Source organism: Lepeophtheirus salmonis, chromosome 6 (assembly GCF_016086655.4).
Source record: "Lepeophtheirus salmonis chromosome 6, UVic_Lsal_1.4, whole genome shotgun sequence".
Taxonomy (NCBI): Eukaryota; Metazoa; Arthropoda; class Copepoda; order Siphonostomatoida; family Caligidae; genus Lepeophtheirus; species Lepeophtheirus salmonis.
In genome coordinates, this window is record NC_052136.2 from 21,261,517 (window position 1) to 21,287,877 (window position 26,361).

Below are 26,361 nucleotides of genomic sequence, written 5' to 3' on the forward strand. Positions count from 1 at the left end.
TTTTTTTTTTTTTTTTTGTTTATAATGAGTTAATGATTATTATAATAATGATGAAAAAATTTATATGATACAGAAAAAAAAAATCAAAAATACGTTGTAGATTGAGTAGAGAGCACCAAGAAAGCAAATAATGGATCTGACAGAATTAACAATTGTTAATTTCTTACTGTTATTTTTACGTACGGTTTTATGTATTATAAATGATTACCGCAAAAGTGGATGGAAAGAAAAGTGGTGGAAAGTTAAAGAGGTGTTTAACTCTATTTATAATAGATTAAAAGAACAAGCAAATAAGGGATTAGAAGCAAAAAAAAAAAAAATTAAAGAAATGGAAGCATAAGGGTAAAAAAGATTTTTTTTGAGGATTTTTTCGTAAAAAGCAATTATTCTTTTTTAACTTGGAAAATAACTGAAGAATATAGAATAAAATTATTTATATAAATATAAAAAAATGTATGTATTTATTTATAAATTACGTATATAACGGTTTGTTAACTTTGGAGTAATTCAAATTACGTCTTTAATTGTATCTAATTAGCAAATTACGTATATTGTATGTATGTTACAAAATAGGCAAAAAAGACACAAGAGTGAAAAAAAAAGTCGGAGGGAGGTCAGGGATGGAGGGTTGGAAAGGGTATTGACTAAATATAACATAATTGAGTATCATATTGGTGATGTTGATATTCTAGATATGGAGGATGGTATCCTCTGTATATTCTACCAACCTCCTCTGTATACTTCTTCATTCCTCAAATGTGTGTTTTTTTATTATTGTTTTCTCACTATTTTTGACAAATTCCAATTGAATATGTATTTTGTTTGTAAATATATGGAGTAAAGTTATTTCACTCATATATATACAACTCTTTGATGTATCCTGCCACGGCTTATTATTGTCTCAACAGCTGAGACTTGTCTCCATTATTGTGGAGATGATGATGGGGTGGCATTTGTGGAGCCTGTTGCTGTTGTGAGGGGTGTAAAAGCCCTCCAGCTACAGCAGCAGCGGATCCCAAAAGATGTGAAGCAGAGTGATGATGATGAAGTTGGGCTTGCTGCTGAGCCTGTTGCTGTGCCTGCACTTGCTGTTGTTGCTGCTGCTGTGCCACAGCATGTTGTTGTTGGGCTGCAAGGTGCTGTTGAACCTGCTGCTGTTGGACCTGCTGATGTGTATTGTCCTCTCTTTTCTTACGCTCTTGTTCATTGATTTCTTTCACGGCACGGAGTTCCTTTTTGAGCTTCATGCGACGGTTTTGAAACCATATTTTGATTTGTCTCTCTGTGAGACAAAGAGCATGAGCGATCTCAATGCGGCGTCGGCGGGTTAGATAATGGTTGAAATGAAATTCTTTTTCGAGCTCAAGGGTTTGAAATCGGGTGTATGTTTGACGACCACGGCGACGGGGACATCCATTAGGGCCTATAAAGACAAAAAGAAAGAAACGGTTATAAATTGCTAACTTCTACACGTATACTAGAGTTGAGTTTGTGTCAAGAGGTCCTATACCAATCAGACACCGTTATGATATGTATTTTTTGTACCAAATTAATTCGGTACTTAAAAAAATCGGCTGCAATTGTTCAAATACAAAAAACCGCCTAGATTGGTATTGATCGGTCTCATTAAAATATCGGCTTTGACCGATTTAATGGACGAATTGTTGATTATGTCGTGTGTGCTTTCAAAATGGGAACATCGGCATAATGACCCCATATAATGAGACCAAAAACAATAGTACACGATTTGAAAAAAATTACATTCCGCTACACATTCTAAGACCGCATTTTTCATCCAAATATGGGTTCATATCGATCTAGAAAAATCCCTTAAGACCGAACCAAACTACAAAGCAGTTTCTCAACACTAGTATCTACGTCATAACGAAAGAGAAGGAGAGATTTATAATATACCTATACAGTATTAATATATATATATATATTTTGCAAAGATGCAGTATTTATGTCTTAATTCTTTTTTCTATTTGTACAAAGCAAAACTGGTTTTACTCTCTTTCCCTCTCTTCCATCTCATGTATTAATATATATATAAATATGATTCTTACCTCCCCATGGAAATCCTTGAAGAGAACCATTGATGAAGCGTTCTGGAAAAAATACGAAGAATCTAATTAGAAATGCTATATACAACAACATATATTTTTTTTGCAAATCATAAGAAACATAATTAACATTTTGGCAATAATACGCCTTACTCCATTTTTTCCTCAAGAACACAAAGAAAACCCCACTTTGATCCGTGCATCATTCGTTAGGCACAATATGTATATGAAAAAGTTTCAGTTTATTTAATAAAGTGTGTTCAATTGATATCTGCATCAGTTAATTAAAAAAGTTGAAGTTGCAAACAGAAATATTAATTAACACGGGTATTTTAATTATATTTTGGGGTGTTTTTTTCTTCATGGATAATACATTAGGGAAAAACATAATTTGTATATGTGGTCCTTCAACAAAAAATGAAATTATAATTGTTAAATATGGCCCATATTTGTATTTCTCAATAAATCAAAGTGAATGTATATCATTAAATTTTTCTAATAAATCGTTTGAAGGTAATGCAATTAAGTCAAAGTGATAAAATTGATAGATTCTATTTGAAAAGTTAATAAAATAAAGTTTTAAGTTATATTTTATATTCTTGGGAATATCAACTCATCCCTAAAAATTGAATACAAAGACTATAATTGAATGAAATATTTGTAGGATATATTGCACCGAATTTATTTATATATATTATTAAAAAATGATTGCCGTTTATAATTTCCGTAATTTTTGCTCAAAATTGTTTTGATATTACCCCATGACGTATATGAAAGTATATTTATGTATTTACTTCGTTAATTCAAACTTTAAAAAAAAACAAGAAAAAGATATTTTTTATGGCAATTTCTATAAAAAAAAATTTATTTAGATAATAAACTAGGTATAGTGTGTTTCAAAATATCAAAAATTTTGTATGTCTCATTTTTAGGTATGAATCAACTGCATTGAATTCCTCCTAAAAATCAAGTTTCTTCAAGTGTACATATAATTGCTTCATAAAACCACTATCGTTATCAGAGTCTAAATAAGATTCTCTTAAAAATCAACCATTAAAACAGCCACTAAAAAAAATGATAATTAAATATTCTTAAGGCCCATGATGTTAGAAGTATAAGTATGTACAATATATGTTGTGTACAAGTTGTAATTTTAATCGTTTTTAAAATGTCATATCGTGGGGGTGAGAGCCAAATTATCGTAACTCAAATATTTCTTTCACATAATTAAGCTTGGAACCTTCTATTCTTTCACTATGAGTAAGGGTGTTTTTCAATTTTTACATTAAAATAAATGTTAGAAATTCATTTTTTGGTTTTTCAGTTTTACCATTGGAATATTCAATTATTGGATTATTCTCATTCCATGTACTTTATTCATGTCCTTTATTCATCTCATTTTTTAGTTGCAACTTGTACAAAATGAGAACTATACATAATATTTGTATATATAACTTTTTGAACTTAACAGACAGTTCACCAAGCCTAGTAACTCCTTACTGGTCACTGCAGCAAATTCTCATATTATTTTAATTAATATTATTATTAATAAACATCCAAAATACTTTTATATTTTTTCTTCTTCTTTTCTTAATGTCATAATCATAGTAGTAGTTTTCTGCCTAACGTCTTAGGGAGGAGGGCAGGTGGGCATGTAGGGAGACTGGCAAGTAGGTGAGTTTGCAGTGCGCTCCTTCTGAGCATTGCCTCACAAGAAGGAAGAAAATAATGAATTAAGAGTATGTATGCAGAGAGATAAAAGCGTGGAATTCTCTTCATTTATCTATGTGCGTATAGGCTGTTTAATGGCCAATCAGCTTCTTTTTTATGACTGCACACACAATATACATAGTATGCTGTGTTGTTTACCTGAAGAACTCAGGTTTCGTATTAATACTAATAATAATCATCATCATAAAAACCATTATTATTGGAAGAAAAAGAATCTCACATCATAAATGGTTGATGATAAATAATAATATTAATATTGCATCTTAGAATGCGGTTTTTGAGAGTCGTTAGTGTTGTGTCGATTCAGTTTAACTCGACTTGGGTCCATGTTTTTATTCAATTCGACGCAAATGGTACTGAGTTGTTTTTCAAATTTGAAAAACAAAACACAAAAAAACAAAAAGACGAATAATGTAGCAAAGATTGTTCCATGTGATGGCTTTTACGTACGATTCGGACGCAGTTTTCAGTTTTAGAGCGATTATTGTCCAAATTGTGGGGCCGATAGTTGCCTATTGTAAATCTGTAATCACCCAGAGGCTTATGGCCTCAATATTTTTAAGAAGCAGTAATTATAGCGAAATTAATGGTGAAACATCCATAATTTTCAGTCCCCCCCCCCTTTCCCGTCCCAATAAAAAAATCAGGCTCATCATAAGGACGTAGCTAGCTTTCATCATTTGGGAGAGGGTACTTCGCCCCAAAAATGAAACCGTAATATAATTAATATATTGGTTATTGAATATACATCTGGAATTTTAAGGGGCTTCGGAAACAAAGGGTCTTTCAACGCTACAACTTTACAATAACAAAACCGGCATTACGGTGCTGCTATGATGATGTAAAGTTTTCCCGAATAAGTATAAACAGTGCTGTGTCAACTCGAACAATTAGCATCGATTCAGTTCGACTCGACTTGAATCCATCATCTATCAGAGACCCAGATAAAGGGGTTAGTTGATTTTTAAAGCATCAGCTAAATGATTTTTGTCATTAAACATCATCAAATGATGTTTTGAGTTTTGGTGGACTGCTCTCCTCAAGAGATTTTCTAATCCATCCCAATTTCTAATGAGGTTCTTCTAATCATCATTGAGAAGAGAAAATATAGATACATATAACAGGCTTTTGTAACAAATTGCATTATCTCACAGTTTTTTACAAAAAATTTAAGCTCATTAATGCTCATAAAGCAAAAAAAAAATCAACAAAATAATAAAATGAGCAGTGGACATACACAGCTGCTACATTTCACAATTTCTAAAAGTTCAATTCCCCTTGGTTCAACTGGACTCAAATTGACATAACATTACTTGTGGTGGCTTTAGAGGGCTTATAAAGCCTGTAATAAAAGCTTGCAAATCATGCACTCATCTATCTATAAAAAATATATAAACGTTCATCATAAAAAAGGTCATGAAAATATAACTCCTAATAAAATAATAAAGAGCATTCAAGTTCATGAAGTACTTTTTCCACATATTATACATAATATGTTATAATTTGTACATATTACATGAATATACACCTTTGTGTTCCTTGGCATTCTCTTCAGGTAAATGATTATATAGGTAAAAGGGGAGGTGGGGGGATGTATTTATCTACCTATGAAATGGATATGTGGTTTTACCTATTACACGAAGGGTTGAATTCCTTTTTTTCTTCTTCTTTTTTGATAACGAATATCAGATGAAAGGAGAAAATAGAAGGTATCTGGTTTCATCTCCCTCATCATCCAATACTTTTGATTTTAAGTTGATATGGTTATACCAATGTAAATATAATTAATTCTTGTCAAAATGTTTATAAATTTTTTATGTGACCTCATGTTGGAAAAAGTTGTTAATCTTGAGACATAAAGAATCAAATTTGATAAGAGTTTAAGATCTTGTTTCTTTTTGATGAAGGAAAATGGGGATTTAATCATTCACCAGTGTATTTGAATATATAGCATACTTTTCTAACAACTGGCTTCATTAATTATATATCAGACCTCAATATGTATGAAATATATATGTAATTACATTGTAGCACTTTTTTATTTAAGTAGTTCAGACGATAATTTAAACAGTAGATTTTTTTTTGTGGCCAGTAAACATTCAATCAAGGTAAGAACTATTCTTATCTAAATTGAGTGTGGATTACATGTTTATGTTTCGATGACGAATAATTGTCCATTTCTATTCAGAAATTATTCTTATAAAAACTTTGGAGGTGCTTCAAATTGTACTTGAAGTAGCCAAAATTGATCGTCAAAATAAAAGAATCAGATCAAATAATGGTTATAAAATATAGGCAATTTTTTGGAGTATCGAACTATTGAAAAACAAAGGCTATAATTGACTCAAATAGGTCTATGAAATATTGGATAAAAAATTTTACGAGGTTAAAAAAATTAAATTGGATTTTCTCCTTTTTTTTTTTTTTTTTGATCAGCTTTGCGAAGATTTTTTGGAGCAATTTGTCCCCTACATTTAAAAACCATGCATCCAATATGACATTTATTTTTTGGTTTACTATATGTACAATCTATGGTGTCTATGGCTAGGTATAAGTTTTCAACTAATTCTTGGTGATAGGGCCTCATTGACAATGCAAATGGATATGAGGGCTGGATCTTTTATTAATAAATCATAACTTATAATTTATTAAGAGTGTACAATTAGTAATTCGTATTGTTCTTTGCTTGTTCAAGGGTACATGCGGTCCGATGGCTGCAGGTTAATGATTGCGTACATATAAATTATTTGTTATGAGTAAAATAAGGGATAATTACCAAATATTTTAGCTAATAAATGAAAGGATAGCTTAAAAAGAAATTTTTTTGATCAGCATTTCATACTTGTCCTTATAATTCATTGTGACTTTACCCAGAAAAAAATTATTCTCGTCAATTTTTGATTATTCATGTTGATTTGACAATTATTTTTTATTCTTTTATTAAGAGATGTCGTTTATATTCAATTGCTATGTACGAGGGAACTAACATAAATTCAAAATAAACAAAAATTTTCATTTAATTAATACTAGTACTTCTTTTATTATTATATTTCCTCGTAAATCTAACTGAAAATCTGGGAAATCACACTTAATTATAATTGACGTCATTACAGGGAATTTATTAGCTATAAAGTTCTGCTTTTATATAATGTGTATAGTGTACAATATATATCTATGTAAGTACTATTATTCGTTTTAATAAGTCAATGTTAATGTTCATCCTCTAAAAGCAGTGAATCCCAACCCTTTGATCACAACAGATCCCTAAACGTAATTGGGTTTTTTATTCTTTGGAGGAAGTAACTAATTTGACCGAATATTTGAGCCTATGATTGTTTCAAGAACTGCGTATCTCTTGTGCTCCGTGGAACCACAGTTGGGAATCAATACTCCAACGATTACTAAAATGACTTTCCATTCTTCAATGCATCAATTTCGAAATTTTTCATTACTTTGCGGAGCCAGTGAGCGTATTTTTAAATTTGGATCACATAATTTTGTAAACAGATTTCGGTGAATGATTTTATAAAAGCATTTTTCTATGAACTTTTTAGGGAAAATACATTTCTTGGTATTTTAAGACAATGTTTCTTTTATTTTGAAAATACATTTTTTGTTTACCTTTTTATAATAAATAGACATATTTTGATGTCTTTGTTTAGACTCTGATTAGATGATTTACTTTTGTTCTTGGCAGAGCCCTGGTTGGGAACCAGGGCCCATCTTAAGATAATACAACCACAGCAGAAGCAGTGTGCCTGCATTTACTGTAAGAAAAGCTGAACATTTTGTTTTCTATGAAATGAGATTTGAAATTAAATTCATCCATGGGCGTTAGCAGGGAGTGGAATGAAGAAGCTATAACCATCCTCCTAAGGATCAATGAATGGTTGTCTGTATAACCCAAAAATTATCGCTTTGAAGGAAAACTTTAAAATAGACAATTAGGTAAAATAATTTTTTTTCTCCTAAATAAAGATGTCGGCCCCTTGTTCCTACTAAAATTTGGGTTTCGGCCCCAGGTAATCTTTTTCACAAAGATACCTGTATTTGTAATATGAGAACCACTGGTCCAAATAAATGAGGGGATGGTGCATTAATGTTGTTTTTGAAGCCTTTTGGGTGGACGACTTTAAGGAGCACTCACTCAAAATGTAACAAAACTATTTTTTTAAAACTTATACGTGTGGGATTCATTACACTATTAATAAATAACAAGAAATTTTTATTATTTATTCGCCAAATTGCTTCATTAAATTCCGTTACTATTTAGCAACAACACCTGACATCACGAATTTATGAATATCTATATATTTACCCTTGAGAATCTAAGCACATGGGTAACATTGGAAGTAAAAGAAAAAAATCTTTCAAAAGCCGGGAAGATAACAAAGAAATAGCCCATTTTTGTAATCATACAGGTTAAAAATGCATTCTGGTCCTACTTATGTGTTGTTGTACTTATCTTGGGTGGTGGTTAAAATGACTATAAAAAGCCAACTTACTTGGCAACCTTCCAAGTTTGATGGAGCAACCAGACAAGCAGAAGAAGAAAGTACTAAATAACAAAAGTATCTCGTCAAATAATAAAAAGGAGAAATATTATAATACCACGTATTTATATGTGTAAAATAAAGCGTAGTAAAACGTCCAAATAAATATTCATATTTATTTATTTATGATTATTTTCCGTGAAAAAAAGGAGAAGATGAAGGAGAAATAAAATAATATTTTATAATAATCAGTCGTGCCGGGTCAAGTATAACAATAATAATAAACATGAGACCAACTACTACAGCGGGAGAGAGAGAGAGAGATTTGCGTGTACGCGGATCCTTCTTCACTTCCTCTTGCTTCCCCCTATATTAAATAGAATATGTATAGATTTTCCATTTTTTTAAATTCGTTCTCAAAAGAGGAAAGAAGAGAGAGAGAGAAAAAAAAAAGGGAGAAAGATGAAGAAAAATGAATTTAGCAGATTTATAATTTGATTTATGTCTCTTATTTTATTGCTAAAAAAAAGGAATAACTATTCCTACTTTGATATTAGAGGGTATTTTATAAAATAAAAACAATACATACAGCTAATCAAAATGTATCTATTTATATTTATCATATTTGGGTGTTAAAATGACTTAAATGTTACTGTATATTATTAATAATATGAGCAAAAAAGTAATTTTGTAAGTATTTCTTGGTCTCATGGAGTCATACGATAAGACATTTTAAAGGTATGTGTATATACTACAAATGTTTTTTGGACAGTATTGCGCTTGGCCGGACTCAGATGAAAGTTTTATACATGAACCCTACAGTCCAGACCTGGCATCAAGTTTAAAACCACCTGTTTCTGAATATGGGCTTGAGGGTACAAATTTGAGCGGAATAGAGGCATTTGAATTTTTTTTGCAATAGGGACAAGGGCTTCTGCAAAAGGACATTTTGGATTCTAGTTGGCAAGAAATTATCAAACAGAACGGGGCATACTTGGCTTAAATTGGATAATTGTAACACTTTTTATAAAGCATTGAAATAAAGCTAAAAATTCGAATTTACTTTTTCTACTATAATATAAATTAGAACAAAATATCCATTCAAAATATGTTGTTACATCGTTATACAATCTGGAAAACTAAGATAGTTTTCTTAAATTATCCTACTTTTTTCGTCCTTAACCGATTACAAAAATTATTCTACAAATCTTTTTATTTTATAGAGATTTTCAGCAGCTATTAATTACTTTTTATGCAAATATATATCATTAGCAAGAATTAGTGTTTAATGCAGGTATTAATTATTTTTTTATTGTTAAAGGCATTTGATGAAATTTTCTGAAGATTTACAGGAAATTAGTTCATTATATGTGCTAAAATATCAACAACTATGAGCCGTCAAGATGACGTCTCCTTCAAATATGATGCAATATATGAGTTTGTCAGTAAAAACCACTCTATTATATATTTCCGATAATGACTAGTGACACATGTGATACAAATTATGACTAACTAAAATAATATTAATTAAGACAATTGAGGTCACGAGTTGACTCTTTTTTTTATTAATGTTTTTACATCAAACAACAGAGAATTGAATCTCTGTTTTATGATTATTCTTCTTATATTATATAGAAAAATAAATAAAAAGACCAACGCTAAAAACCTGAATATACCTATTCATATATATATATATATATAGGTATACACGCGATCGTAAATTAAAGAAAAGAAAGAAAGAGAGAGAGAAATATTCAGTCTATGAAACAACCACTTATAATAACAATAATAATAGTACCACAAAGAGGCTAAACAACCAAGCAGAAGAAAAGAAAAAAAGCCTACAGAGTGACTTAACAGATGGACCTAGCAAAGCATGATAAAGTTATAATAACAATACTTAATGCCTTTACCATAAACAAATATCTATATATAAAAAAACCAAATAATAGTTTGTTAAATATTTTCACGAACTTTGATTTTCTTTATCAAGATATACACTATGTTTGAAACAATAACGCACTCAAATGTGGTTTTATCCCTATTATTAATGGTATTATATATATATATATTAGGGTTGGATTAGAGTAAAAAAATCGAGTTTGGCATAGTTTGTATTAGGACAATATACAAATATTTCGAGTTTTGGATATAGTAGAGATGTTGTTAGGACAATATACCTATTCACGAGTTCGTTTGAGTGAAATATTTTGAGTTCTGCTGCGTTGAGTTCACATGTTCGTATTAGGACAATTGGCGAGAGTTTAGTCGAGGTTGAGTTTTTGAGCTCTGTCTCAAGTTGACGAGCTCACGTTAGAACAATATATAATTTTATTGTTCAGTTGAGCTTGAGTTTTTGAGCTCTGTGTAAAGTCGAGGTATTTGGACAATATAATGATTTTCGAGAATTTTCTTTAGTTTCAGTTTTTGATCGTTTCCATAATATATAATGGGTTCAAAGTGGTTATTTTTCCTTTTAAATACAATTGCAACTCTTTTTCTTTTGAGAAGAAAGTCCAACATCTGTAGTTTAGTTTGTCACTTTGTGTTTGTGAAGTGCTATTATATAGAAATTCAACTAATAATGATTAATCACATATACCGAGTTTTTAATGTAATTTGTGTTCAAAACAAGTCACATTTTAGCCAAAAAAGTTGATTGAGCGATTTTGAGTATTAATCAGAAAGTAGTCGGCTCTACAAGTAAAGTGAAGTTTGTCCCCGAGTTCGGGTAGTACTTGAATCTAACACTAAAATAAATATATTTAAGTATATACCCATCTGTGTGGTGTGGGGAGGAGGAAAAAAAGAAGAAGATGGAAGGGAAGGGAAGGGGAAAAAGAAAGAGTGAAGGAAAAATTATTCTTTGTTAGTTTACAAAAAAATTTGTATTTTTTTTTTTTAGTTTTTTGTAAAGTCGCGTTGCTCATTAAGTCAGAAAATTTGTATACTTAAGTGTATACAATATATATACATTGGGGCTGGGCCAATACTCAGAAAAAATAAATATATTCACTATTTTTTTAATAATTGAATGAGTTTGGAGTATTGCAATATATGTATGCTGTGAACAAGTTGCAACCATGTACATTTTGTAACTTATATAAGCAAATTGTACAAGTAGCAACAAAAAACAAAACAAAAAGACGTATTCTGTTATAAAGTTTAAAAGCCTACAAATCATTATGTTACATATAAATACAATAATAAGCATGTAATTTTAATAAATCAAATTGAAATGATAGTATGAATTAATAGTTGGTAATTAGAATGACCAATATTGTAATGAAATAATGCATTTTAATACAAAGAAATTATCATTTGCATGCTTGTCTACAAGTTTTAACTTGAAAAGAAAAAATAATTATACTCAAAATTTTTTATTATAAACTAACCTTCTAATTTAGAAAAAATGGATTCAATTTTAATCCATCATAACTATATAGTTTAATATTCATGTTTTCTTATATAAATATGTGATAAATTACATAAATTTCAATGAATCTATTATTATCTACCTCATCCCGGAATTTATGCGGGATAAGAACGTTTATTAAAATCTGGTTTTCCGAGATATTGATGAAGAGTAACATTCTGGAAAAAAGTAGTTATATAATATTTAATCCAATCATTGACCATCAAGTCGTCTTATAGACTAGATACTTACTTAATTATTGGTAAGACATATTTTAATGCCAAAATTTACGCGATTCCCATGTTTAAAAAAATAATTTTTGGGAGTTTGCTAAAGGACATTTTTTTATGCATTAAGAAACTTTAATGTGTATATTAAAACTGACAACAATCCATTCAGAGGTTCTTATCAAATCATTGTTAGTGTTATTTAAATACTTATTTGATTTTTGGGTTGCATTTTGACAAGCCTTTCCATGACCTTTATATTATATTAGTTGATCATCATCAACAATAAAAAGACAATTTTTGATAAAAGTGATAAATCAGACGCCTCCTTTCATAAATAATATTTTATGAAGTCACCATTTTTTTACTCTCAATTTTATTAGTTTTGATCTACTCAAAACCATTAACGTAGTCATCATCAAAATAGTTGTTGTAATAACCAAGCACTTCATTGACATTAAGGCATCATAAACCCGCCCCCCCCCCTTTTATTAATTACACCTTTTTTAAAGTGTCAGATTTAGATTCAGCTCAAATGAAAGGAACACTATGTGAAAAAGCACTGTAATAAAAACTGATCTTGAAAATAGGGAAACATAAAGATAATAAAATGAAGTAGTTTATAAAATCTGACCTTGTACATACATACTTGGCCCAAAGATGGGCACACACAACACAAAAAAAAAAAAAAAGAAGCGAAACAAGGCTATAAAATTATACATAGTAGACGTTTCTAAAGATTTTTTTGCTTACTATAAGTCTATATAGTACTCCTAAATAGGCTTGTAGACCCCCATAATTCCTTTTAAAGCCATTTATGAAACTTTAAATGTGTTATAGGAAGAAGAAATTCCACGCCAAAAGGGAAAGTTTTTAGATACTATCATTTTTTAAGTGAGGGAGAATATATGTAATATATTTATAAATTGGGAAATAATGAACAACGAAAAGCTTAACATAGACCATTATTATTTTGAATGTAAAACAGACAAAATTTCTTTTAAATTAAGTTTATTAAAGAGAAAAAGATTTATTCAACATCAATCGAATTGAGAGGTAGAGGCTTTTTTTATCATGAGAGAGGCTTTTAAAACAACTAGATAATCACTTGGCGTTTCAGGTCAAAGAAGTTAATTAATTAAATGAATTAAGGGATTGAAAAGGTTACTCAATTTTACAAAATTTATAACTAACATCATAATTTGTCGAATGAATACTGATAATTAGTGATCCAATATTTTCGTACCAGTTATGATACAACTATGAGCGGTGGTATTTTAGTACCTTTTTATTCTTTTGCAACCAGAAATATTAAACAAAAAAGGCGTTAATAATAATTATCATACACTTACAAGGATGTTTTCCTGGAATTTTCAGGAAAAACAGCTGATAAATTTATAAGAAATAATGCTAATTCTTGCTTATTTGTATCAAGGGTAATTTATTTAAATGAAGAAATGACAGTGGGTAGTCATAAATTTGAAGGATTATCGGGAGGTTCATTTTTATGACGTAGTAGAGCTATAAGTGACGGTTGTAATAAATGTTCATAATACCTTAACATACGAGTTTTTGTGAGATAATAAGGAGTATTAGAGGGAAAAATTTGCATTGACAAATCAATATTTAATGAGATACGAAGAGTCGGCGACTGGACGCGAAAGGTGAGCTGCTTTGACTAACGACTATTTTGACGATCGAGATAAGTCTGGGAACGATTGAAACTCATATGGCAAGGTATTACTCATGATCCTTTTAATTGCGTCCCGGTACTAGAATACTTTCTACCGGAAAAATATCGAAAAATACTATTTCTAATATAATCAATAGTATTACTCTTAGAAACAAAGCGGCACTAAAGAGAAAATTAACGTGTTTTTTTTAATATAATTTATGAAGATTCTTCTCTTTCTCATTTTAGCATCAACAAAAGTGTTTATACAAAGCTTCTTCAAGAAAAAGTTTTGTTAGGAAGATCTTTCATGTTCAGTATGTACATAAATATGAGAATACCCACGCCTTTAGAGTTTCGAATCATGGCTCTCAGTGAAGGTATTACATAGATATCTAAACAACTCTACCTATCATCTTTCCTTAAAGGTAGATACGTGTGTTGAAAAAAAAATGTATATAAGATGGGTAGAGAGAGGGAAAAGCTCATTATTGTAGTAATTATATATTTTGAGTTATAATTATCAGAAAGAAAGAAGTATCTTTTCTTTCCAAAGAAAAATACAACAATATTTATATCACAAAGGTTAGCAATGAGATGAAGAGGCAAGTATCAATTGTTGTTGACATTCAATTGAGAGACGGCCTGATAAACTGAACTCTTTTAAGCAGTATTCCATTTCAAGCACATAATTATAATATAAAGTTCATTGTATTCTTAAGGCTTTTGGAGCTCCGTATAAAATATGTTTTGAGCGTCTTATTTGATTATTATAACATTAAATACCGTTCATCCATGGAATAATATTCATTATCTCAAGTACTGGAGGTCTTTCGTTTGAAATGATTCATTCATTTTTGGTTGTTGAAACTTGCACAATTGGCTGATACATGTTGCAATTTGTACACAGCATATATTCAAAACATGTGTTCTAAAAGTCACAATGTTCCTCAAAAAGAAGTTCTTCTTTTCAACCCCATAAATTATAATTATTTTTTTTGGGCCCTACTCTCCCGTCATAAGTTAATATGAAAAGCACGACTTATGTCGTATTGTGTTCCATGATTATGGGTTCTATATATGCACCACCACTAAATATTGTTAGGAAAAGTGAGTGGGGGGCAAGGTGTGTCGTCATCATTTATTGCTATTTCCCTCATTGGTTCAAATCAGTGCGTTATTTACTTTTTTGAAAAATAAAATAGCATTTGTTTCTCTCTAATAAAGTCATTACCCAGAATGGACCTAACCATATTTTTTATAAATGATTCACAAGGCGGTGAGGCGAAGACCTGCAGCAACCATTGTTTGTCCATTTACGTAGGCCTAAAGTAATGTGTTCTCTGCATTATCCACAGCACCAATTTTGTCCAATGAACATAAATTAAGCCCATGTACATATATATAACTTAATAATCTGTTGAAATCTCCCTATTTACGATCTAATTTACTCCAACTGACACTAATGGTCATTCCTCCATGTAAGTATTTATTTATGAGAAATGGGTAATTGCATATTTTTTTACCTTTAGTTTAAGGGTGTAGTATTATTAGTATACTTTTTGGCAAATTATATTTTTAATTAATTAAAAATATATCGTTGTACCACTATAAATAAAAAACTATAGGAGCAAAATCTGCTCTCAGGAATAGAAATAATATTTATTAAATATTATTAATATGAACCTTAAGCAAACTATAAGGCAGACGAAAAAAATATATATTATATATGTAAGATTCGCAAGGTGTATAAGAAAAATAATTCCAACATGTGATTTTTTTTTCTTTTTTACATAAACTCGCATAAAATAAGCGTTATATTTTCCCAACGAAAAAAAGAAGATATAAATTACTATGTACAAGATATTACAATGTACATTTATTTTCTGTCAAAACGGGAACGAACAAACAATGGTCCATAATAGGGATGTTCAACCTAAATTATGTCTTCATAAGTATGTTATGGTTTTCTATATTATATAGGTACATCGACAAATCCACAAAAACAATGGGAACTGAGATGGCCCATGACAAATATCCACATAAAAAGTGTGTATTTATGATGGTAACGATATCTCTTTATAAATATTTTGGTAGTACAACTAGCAACCATAGCAAAAAACTTTAATTCCTTTTCTTATAAAGTATGAGTCACTGAAGGTTTACCCTAGAACGGCCACTAGGTTCAAATTAAAACCATAGTCCATTTATAAAAACTAAGGGGTTTTATTTTTTTTTTAATTTGTCAAAAATGAAATTTTTTGGATTTTTACTAATATCGAACTTTTTTTTTTTTTTTTTGGCTTAGAAATTAATAATTTTTTTTATTCAAAGTAACTGTACAACTGTTTTTTGCTCATGATTCAATAAAAAATGAATGATTTTCTCCATATGATATGAACACCTCCAAAGATAGATTTATAATAATTCAATTTATGTGTTCTTAGGACTTTTTTGATGGCGCAATACGCGTTTGTGCGTTACTGCTTTAACCAATAAGTTAAAGCAGAAATTAGAATTTTTCATTATATATTTTCAATTGCACTTATTAAGGTTTTAGATTAAAGAAAATTGTCAAACTGCTCAAATTGAAGATTTCAAACTCATTTGTGCAATATGATATACACGGTTAAAATAAACTTTTAATGATTAAAAAAATATTTATATAACCAAAAAATAAGAAACGTAAATTTAGTTACTATAGGAAATGGGGAACTAATTTGATAATAATTTATTTATTTTCCTCATATTACATTTTCTTAGTAAATTTTTCGAATATTCCTTAAATTATACTCTTAGATAAATATTTTAATTTGGAATGGTAATTAATATTGTGATATGTGTACACAATATATTAAAACTCAAAAATTGACGGCTAATAAAATGTCACCACTCCAAAAGACACTTAATGTATTCAAAAATCTGCAAAAAACAAGTTTTCAATAAACGCCATAAAAATGAATAAAACATCATCATATTTAGATAAAAACAGATTCTAATTAAAAAAGTTAATAGTCACTATATTGATTTTTCTTACTATTGCAGTAGTATCTTTGTTAAATTGTATCATACCTAGTTTAAACATATGGGGGATGAAAGTTGGTATTTTTTAAGAAACTTCATCAACTGGCTTTAAAAATATAAAACGACTTAACAACTATTTTAATTAGGCATTGATTGGCAAGAAAAAAAGTTTTATTGGAATAAAATCAAAATTTATTGTAAATAAATATCTCTTTAAAATGACTAAATTTGTACAATTAATTATGTTTTGGATCGATTATAGACGATAAAAGTAGAATAATTGTAGAAAAATATATGATACTGCAAATGTAATCGTTCACCTATTGTCTACACTATCTAAATAGTAATGTATAATTTAATATATGATATTATATTGTAAAGAGATGGATATATTTTTGATAAACAGTAAAGTCTTCAATCCTCGTATCTGTCATGTCCACTTTAACAATTCAATACACAGTAATAGTTCACCATTTCCTTTGGTCTGAATAAAAAAAAGACTTAAATTCCCTTGTCAAATTTAACTGTATAGTCTAAGATGGCCAACGACTACTATAATAACGTCACTATTCATTGTTTATGTCTCATACTATGTCCCTTAATTGAGATCCCATATGCTATATTATAATCCGTGGGAGCAAAAGACTAAATTATTGTTATCAATAGGAAAATATAGTCCGGCATAACCGTTGAAAATGTCTCAATTATGCTATGCCCAATACAATAATACTTCCAACACCAAAAAAAGAAAAAAAAATCTTGGTCATTTTTATTTTTCTTCTTCTTAGTCAATAACAATAAAAATAAATAAATTTATATTTTATATCAAGAACAACCAACAACACAATTATGACCGCCCAAGAAATGGAGGAGCAATACTCATAATTTTATTTTTTTATGGGTATATTCGCTACTAATAGACCGAAAATTGCTTCATTACAGTGCATTTTATATTACTTAATATTACAAGTATTAAATATGTAGGTATGCCTGTCTATGATATGATAAGGGGCAAAAAATATCATAATACTCAAATAAAAATATGAAAAACGACTGATTAAGTTTCTTTATATAAGTAATTTACATTTTTGCCCAAATTTAATTTAATATTATACATTTATATTTGGAAATTGCACTAATTTTTGCTAAAGAAAAAAGATCCTACTAGAAGAGGCGTATGCATAGATAGGGATGGGATTTTTGTAGAACGGTATGAGAAAAAAAGATTATTGTTGTTGTTTATTGAGGGAAAAAATTAATTACTGTTTTCAAGACGAGAAACTTCTACTCTTACAGTTTTATTGGTTTAAGGAAAATATTATAGTTATACATACTATAATATAGCTATATTTTTATACATATTTTTTTATAAATGTATAAAAGGTAGTTAACGCAACGACGATCTATTCAAGATTGAATAAAAACTAAATACTTAAGGATAGCATCAACTGTTTTTCTTTTTCTAATCTGTAAATTGTGTTTTTTCTCTTCAAAAACTCCATCCTTATGGATAACTTCATATTCTCAATTCATGAAACACCGTCATTGACCTCAAACCTTTATCATCACATTAAATAAATGCTTCGTCTTGAAAAGGTTATCATCTACATACAGATGTCTTCCTCTTCAATTGTTCAAAATATATTTAGTAGTGTTGAAGAGACTCGGTCCGAAACCAATTTTTCCCAGTTTGCTGGGTTTATTTTAGTATTGATTTGGAACCTATATTGCGGTCAGATCATAGACCCTGCACCAAAAATTAATCGTTGACTAATTTTTCGGTCTTAATAAAGGGGCAGCCTCCACTTTTTTATATTTAACATATATCAGCAGTATATATATTAAAACTTTCAAGTACAATATATTGTCCAATTTTGTTTTGGTTTCACTCTATGAGCCAATCTCAATATTCCTGATATGTGAGTTTTACAAATATGGATCACATAGAACAACCTAGCATATTACGTTATATTTGTTAAAGTACCTATACCGTAATTGTAGTACCAATGTTTGGAATTTGAAAACACACATATAAACGCCATCAACAATTATGCATCTAAATAATCGGTATGGACCAAATTTTAAATAAGGCAAAGGACTACCGATCGTTTTTGTAACATAGATCCATACCGAGTTAGTACTTCGATACTTCAAAAGTTTTTACAGTATCAGATCGGTTTATGAATATTGCACAAATTAAATCATAACACTAATATTACTACGATAACTTGGTTTGAAATCTCATTCAAATCCTCATAAAAACTTAACATTGTCAAAGATGACATTTAAACATGTTTTTTTTTCTTCCCCGGCATAACAGGGTTTATCTGATGCATATGTATATATTCTTGTATCCTGTTCGTTACTTTTTTTGCAGTATATTTCAACTTAAAGATGGTTTTTATCTATTTATATATGTAGAATATTATCAACCAATTAGAGGGTCAAGCCACATAGTTGTTTATGACTGGTTTGCCATTATGTATGTAGGAATAAATTTTTGCTCATAAATTAATCATTAGTTAGGTATCTATGTAAGTAAATAAATTCAGAATCTTGAGAGGAATAAATTATGTAGAGTTTAGAATGATCTACATACAAAAACCAAATAGGAAGTTACCTCACTAATTTAAAAATGTATGCTGTATTTTATCGAGTGTTCTGAATGATGACTAGTTGAATATGAATTTGCTAGAGTTTTGATCTTTTAAGAATTCCCAATATCTTAAGCAAGACATAACTAAATAGTTGAGAAGAATTTGCTGACTATCAGCTATTTTGGAACTTTTTTATACTTCCTTTTTGGAGGAAAAATATTCAGACGATACCCAACGTAAGATTTTTCTGAACGTTGATTGGTGGTTGAATTTAAGTACTATGTACATTAATAAAAAATTATTAGCAAATATTAATGCATGGGCTAAGTGCTACCATCTAGGGGGGTTCAGTATATCAATACTATTGAATTAACACTTAGGATTGTGTCGGTCCTTATTCATTCGGTCCAGTCTAGTCATAGGACCGTTCCTATTGGTCTTTGAGACCGGTAATTGGAATTTTTCATAAAAATATCGATTGTTTATTAAGACAAATAAGATATATGAAATATGCATTAAGATTACTGCACATATCATGCAAAGAATACTATTTTTTTATTATAATACGAACAAATTATATTGTTACTTGGTTATATAGTTTATTTTATTATGTAACTAAATAATTTAAAAACAAGGACTGACCCAACACTATACTAACATCGGTGACCTAACTATATAAAACGGCAATATACTAAATTGGTGTTAAAACTGGTATTTGCAGTATGATTTTGGTCTTAAAAAATGTTCCACTGATATCCTAATCACTCAAATTTCTTAAACAAAAAAAAACAAAAAATCCTCTTTTTTTAGAAAACCCCAAAATAAAGTATTTGAGGAAGAGAATTATCCTCCCTCTTCTTAAAAAAAATACATATATATATTTCGGAGACCCCTGAATTGCCCTTGATGTCATTTTTACGTTATCTTTTTGCTTTTAAAAAAGTATCAAAATATCGCTATCAATTTTGGTGACAGAACCGGTACAAAAAATATGGGTATTGTGACAACATTCCTACCAACTGATTTTGGTTCTTTTTTCTGCTTCTCTTTTGGAGGAGAAAAGGTTGCCATATTCAATAAAAGCAAAACTGTGTAAATGTTTTACTCTTTTTTGAAAAGTTGGGGTAGTGGAGATATTATCCAAGAGATTCTTGGCATTGAATCTATCATAATCTCATGCCTCTTTCTTCATTTACTTACTCACACACAAACTTTCTTTTATGATCTGTATAAATTTCAAAATATGATAGTTCTTTTCGAACCCTTCTACCTCTTCGCTATGCCTCCTTTCAGAGTGCTACTTCACTGCAGGGGTTACCCAAATAATACTAATATATGTACAACCATATATACACATACTTGGTTTATTAAAGCAACCAACCACTGATGTATATGTGCTATACATACAGCTATATATTTATAATATTATGATTATGAAAAATCTCTGGTTTGTTCTGACACACTCCATCTAGGTGTATATTGTATACTATATCTATGTAAATAAATAATCTGGAAGGAGAAGAAAAGAGAGCCAAGGTCAGTTATTATAACAAGCCGTTATCTCATTGGTCAAAAGTTGGAAGTTTACTCAAACAGTTAAAGAGTAGAAGGATATTAAATAGACAGATATATTATTATTATTATTCTTATTGAATACCTGCGTTTCATAGATACAATAGTATATGTGGTACGTCAACACAAAAACATGCAAAATGCTTATTCTCAAAAATCATTTTTTTATTAATTTAACGAATAATTATCGTCAATTTAAATCAGTAAAGTATTCTGATTAGTCAGATTTGTCAATACATGTGTAAACATTATTATAATCAATAATTGGATTTTAAATGTATATATTAATGATGTCATTCTCGATTATTAAGGGAGCAAAATGACTAATTTATGATAAGTACTATATGGTTCATTAACATTAATAAAAACTATCGAAGCTGATTAACACTAGAATGCTAATAATCATTACAATAAATAATCAAGATACCAAATATACCACCAGGCTCGAAAGTAAGATTAAAACATACTTTATATTAGAAGATATTAATTGAAAAATACTCCAATTATGGTAATAACTATTAATATCAAATAAAAATATAATAATTTCATGATAAAAAAATGGTGTAAAAAAAAATAAATAATTGTCAATGAGTAAGAAAAATTAGTTTTTAATCGTACTTAAAAATGCATTTTAAAAATAGGATGGTATCAGTTATATCAACTCGGATATTTTGCTCTAAAAATAGTTGATGTTATAATAATTGAATAAAATACTCTAAGACGAATCATTAGCAACTTGTATGATCTTTTGTGCAAATTACAACTTGTACACACCATATAGATAGATGTATATGGAGTGTACAAAAACGTTTTAATAAGCAAATAGGTATACACACTGGACTATTTCCTCCCTTATCTTTAATATATATTCTCCTTGTGTTCATATATTTTTAAAATTTGGCATGAATTTTTTTGTTATTTTTTTGCAATTTTATTTATTTTATGTTTCAATTATGTTTCCCTATGCTTTTGCGCTACAGAGTATATGTAAATATACAATCTATTTATAATTTAATATAATTAACTTTGATTTTTGAGTATTTAAAATAAAAATTTAGAATTATATAATTATTTGACAATTTTAAATTCTCCTACTTTTAATTAAATATATTATAAAAGTATTATAAACCCACAGCACAACTGTTTGAGTTGTATGTACATGTATATACATGAAGAATTGGCCAAGCTGTCGGTATTTTTATTCAACTGTTTTGGCTTTTATATTTTTTTTTTTTCTGTAGAAAAATATAATGATCTTCTTACTCCAAAGGAATGTTTTCTGACATGTTTAATATTCTACAAGGTGTTTTTACATATCCCCTTTTTTCTCTGTGGATGGTTTTTAAGTAGCTTGTTCTGGGCTTAAATGAATTATATTATTATAACCTAGAGTATATTATTTTTTTTCATTGACTCATAAAATAAAATAAAAGTCATTTTTTTATTTTAAAGATGGTTACAAGGAGAACATACATTCAAATAAAAATAAAAATCATCATTATGTATATAAAATAAAAATTATGAGATTTTAAGAAGTTATGATTACTATTAAGCAATATTATGGTTTCGATTATGTGTAGGTATTATAGACCTGGTTATGTTTCACTTTATTTTAGTGTCTGTGAGTACTCTGAAAACCTTCTTCGTATAGGAGTGATTAAGTAGAACGGGGCGGTCACTGACCCATTTTTTTTTACATATGTGTGTACGGAGAAGACGTAGCTAAGGCATTCATGGTGTGTGTATATATACCTGGGAGAAGAAGAAGAGGATTGTGGTCTTTCTCTCTTTTTTTTTTCTTTTGGTTTCCTCTCCCCGCTGTCCACCACAACCACCAGGTAAGGTAACCAAAAAGAATAAGGTATTATCATCTTTTTTTCTTCTCCTCCACCTTTCTTAGAATAGAGCAAGCTGTGGCTTTTATACAAGTTGTAACTTGTATACGCCGACTGTACAAGTTACAATTCATTCATGAGTCATTAAAATTACCAACTATGAATTAATGTTATCCTTTCATTTTTATATATTAAAATTACGAATATGTTATTTTACATTTATGAGTAGCATAACTCTGGACCTTAGGATAATTACCAAATGTACCACAGAGTGCTTATAAATAAATAGTAATTTTTATTTAAAAGTTATAAAATTGTATTATTAATACATCAAATATCCCTGAAATATTCAATTATCGAATTGTTCTGTCATGAATTACAATGTTTCATCTTATTTTTGGGTTGTTGCTACTTGTACAATTATATTTTGTAGATGTTGTTCAATTTGGCATTTTGTAAAATAAAAAATATTAATAAATTTGGGCATACTGCGGCACATAGTAAAGTTCCAATGCTTATATTTATATTATTCCTAAAACATAATAAATATGTATTAAAATGAATTAAATATAACCAAATTGTACTTATAACTAATTAATAATAGCCATTAAAATAATCAGCATGTACACAATTAAATGATTATTTAATTAATGCATTATCTTCGTCACAAGTATTTTTATTCTTTTTTTCAAAGTATTGCATCTCATTTCTATCCTTTTAAACGTCTACAGCGTTACAAAAAGCTCACTAACATTATTTATTTTGCATGATCGTCAATATGGAGAAAGGACTAAATATTGTTGTGTACAAGTACAAGTTGTAACTTATAACAGTAGATTGGACATTTTATTTAATTAGTTTAACGATTTTAAATACTAATAATTAATTGAAGCTATCACTTCATTTGATAGATTAAAATTACACATTTATTATGTATCCATGATTGATATAACAGAGGGCATTTAAACTTTACCATATGCCTCATTAAACTAATAATTAATCGATAGTTGTCATAAAAAAAGTCAGGAATTACTCCATTAATATTTCAATCATCTAAAGAATATTCAGTTATAGCATTATCTTTAAAAAAATGAATTAAAATGTTTAATGAAAAGGTTTCATCTCATTTTGTTTATGTTGGAACTTGCATAATTGGCTTAAGTGTACAAGTTGCAACTCTTAAGCATCATATTTACGTATATGAAATTCTATATTGAGATATGAAAGACTCCTTTAGAAGAAGAGAGGAAAAAGGGGGAAAAAGTCAAATTACGGTCTCGTAATCGTAAAAATTATGATTTTAACACGTTATAAAATGGTAATATATTCCTTGTAAAAAAATCATTACACTATTGAGTTAATAAGTAATAGAAGCAGTCAAAGTACCTACATACACACACACACACACACAAAAAGGTAGTTTGGAAGGTGGAAAACAAAACAAAAACAACAAGAACTTAAAGCTACTCGTAAAAATAAGCCACATATATACTTAGATATGTATTTAATAATTATTTTTAAGAAAAAGATAGACAACAAGGAGGACAAAAATACGGGAAAGGTCCCTTTGCCAACTTTCAAATTGATTTATGACGATCCCTAAAAAACGATTTAAAAAGCATTTGGCAAAGGATTTCATATGTATATAGGTGGAAATCTACCCTTTTTGTTGGGAAGACTGGAGCTTATTCAAAGACTTCCACTACAACAATGAATGACGAACACAAACATTCCAAAGAGAGATTATCAAACGGATCTTAATGTCTTGTTTCTTAATTGAAACACATAATTGAGAGAGAAAAGAAGGAGATAATTTGATGTGTATCAGTATTCATTTCTTTTGTGACACTTTGAACGTGTGCTAAATATAAATAACAAAACAATATGATAATTACGTCAATCAAAAAAAAGTAAAGGATTTTAATAGTAATATTTAAGAAATTATTTGCAATGTTTAACAAAAAACTATTTTAATGAAAATAATAATATATAAAAAAACTAAAATCTTTTGGAATTCCAATTTAAAAAAAAAAAAACTAATTGGACTGGACATCAAAATAAATAAAGGTTTTAAATCAAAGAGTTCTTTATCATATAGGTATATATAATGTATAGAAGAAGAAGCGTGGTGGATCATGTACAGACTTTAAATAAGAGCAAATGAATTTGCTATTTCTTAAATTTATTTTTGCACTAGATCTTAATTGGGAAAAGGTCCTATATAAAAGCATTCCATCACACAGCTCTCTCTGAATTCCTTCTGTTCTGACCTGAATCACTACAGGAAGAACAACATAAATGGTGTACATGGTAAAAACCATTCATTTGGGGAGGGGGGGGGATCATAAAACTATAACCAAAGTCATAAATGGTTTATGCTTAGATATAGGTATATGTTTACTTATAGCATAGTATATATTTGTTTTTGAATGATTTTTAATGAACCCTTTAATAATTATTGTCCTCATTATTGACTAGTCAAATGATAATAAATACATGACCATAAATTCGATTGATGGTCGTAAATTATGTGTATGTGATGAATTGTCCATAAAATAAAATTAGAGAGTGGTCATATAATATGTGAAAAGGGTTCATTTGCTGCTTGTATTTTTTATAATTGTTAAAAAATAGTTAACACCTATATTAAATAATTAAGAAATTTATAGGTAATAAAATAAAATTAAAAAACAATTAATTCACCTATAAATTTGGCAATGAATTCATACCGAAAAAGAGGCCAAAAATCGTTTTAATTTACCGAAATATATACTATTAAAAATGCTTCTCTAATTACCACTGGTTCAGAGTGTATTTTTTTGGTTAACCATAATTAAAACACAACTCACAGATGATATATAAGAGAAAATTAATTATTTCGCTCTATTTTTGTATATTCGACAAAAATGTGCGGATTTCCATTCACTTCTAATTAATTAAATGAGGCATATTACCTGTGATGGACATCCATGGATATCTTGGTGGTTCTCCAGTTGTAGCTAGTCCCATACTAGCAGCCGCCGCCAAAGGTCCGCCACCTCCCGCCATATTTTGTACTGCCGCCGTCGCTTCATTATTATTAGACGTTGTGCCAAGAGCAGCTGCAGCAGCTTGATGTTGATAAAATGCAGCTGCAGCAGCCATTGAAGCCATGGATGATGTGCCGTTGGACGTTGGGGAGGCTCCTGTGTTGTATGGACTGTTCATGATGGAATCTGCGCTGCTCATAACGAGTTGAAGATGTGAGAAGGAAGTATAATTATTTCTCAATATTTTATTATGCGGACTAGATAATAAAATTGAGAAAAGTAACCAATGTTTTATTATTTCCAAAACAGCTAATGGGCTAAAAAATGGGTGACTTTTTAGGGGGTTCTAAATAATTATATTTATGAGTGGTAAATATAATCGCCCAAACTTGTTAATCCTCGGATATGTATGGACCAGATTGTATATATTTTTGAGAGAACTATTCAATTCATATTTAATTATTTGAGTGTATTGATGAAAAGGGATTCCAGAGATGAGAAGAGGGATTTTTTTATTGTTGGAGCTGAAGGTGTTTAGAGTGATTGTTGATGCAGGAATTGAGGTTGAAGTAGTAGTAGCAGGACTTAATATTAATTATGATAATTATAATAAAAATAATAATATCAATAAAAATTAAAGAACAAGACTATTAATAAATATAAATTAACAGTATCTCTGGTAATCGGAGGATTAAAAGTCACT

At 29.2% G+C, this 26,361-nt stretch overlaps 1 protein-coding gene across 1 annotated transcript; it reads right to left on the reverse strand.

The window, feature by feature from the left end:
- LOC121120568 (uncharacterized) lies at nt 1-26,361 on the reverse strand. Its single transcript, XM_040715442.2, has 3 exons — nt 25,584-26,361; nt 2,067-2,108; nt 1-1,423 (listed from the first exon to the last, which is right to left on the reverse strand). The coding sequence occupies exons 1-3, from the start codon at nt 25,855-25,857 to the stop codon at nt 894-896; spliced, it is 846 nt and encodes a 281-aa protein (XP_040571376.1). The 5' UTR covers nt 25,858-26,361; the 3' UTR covers nt 1-893.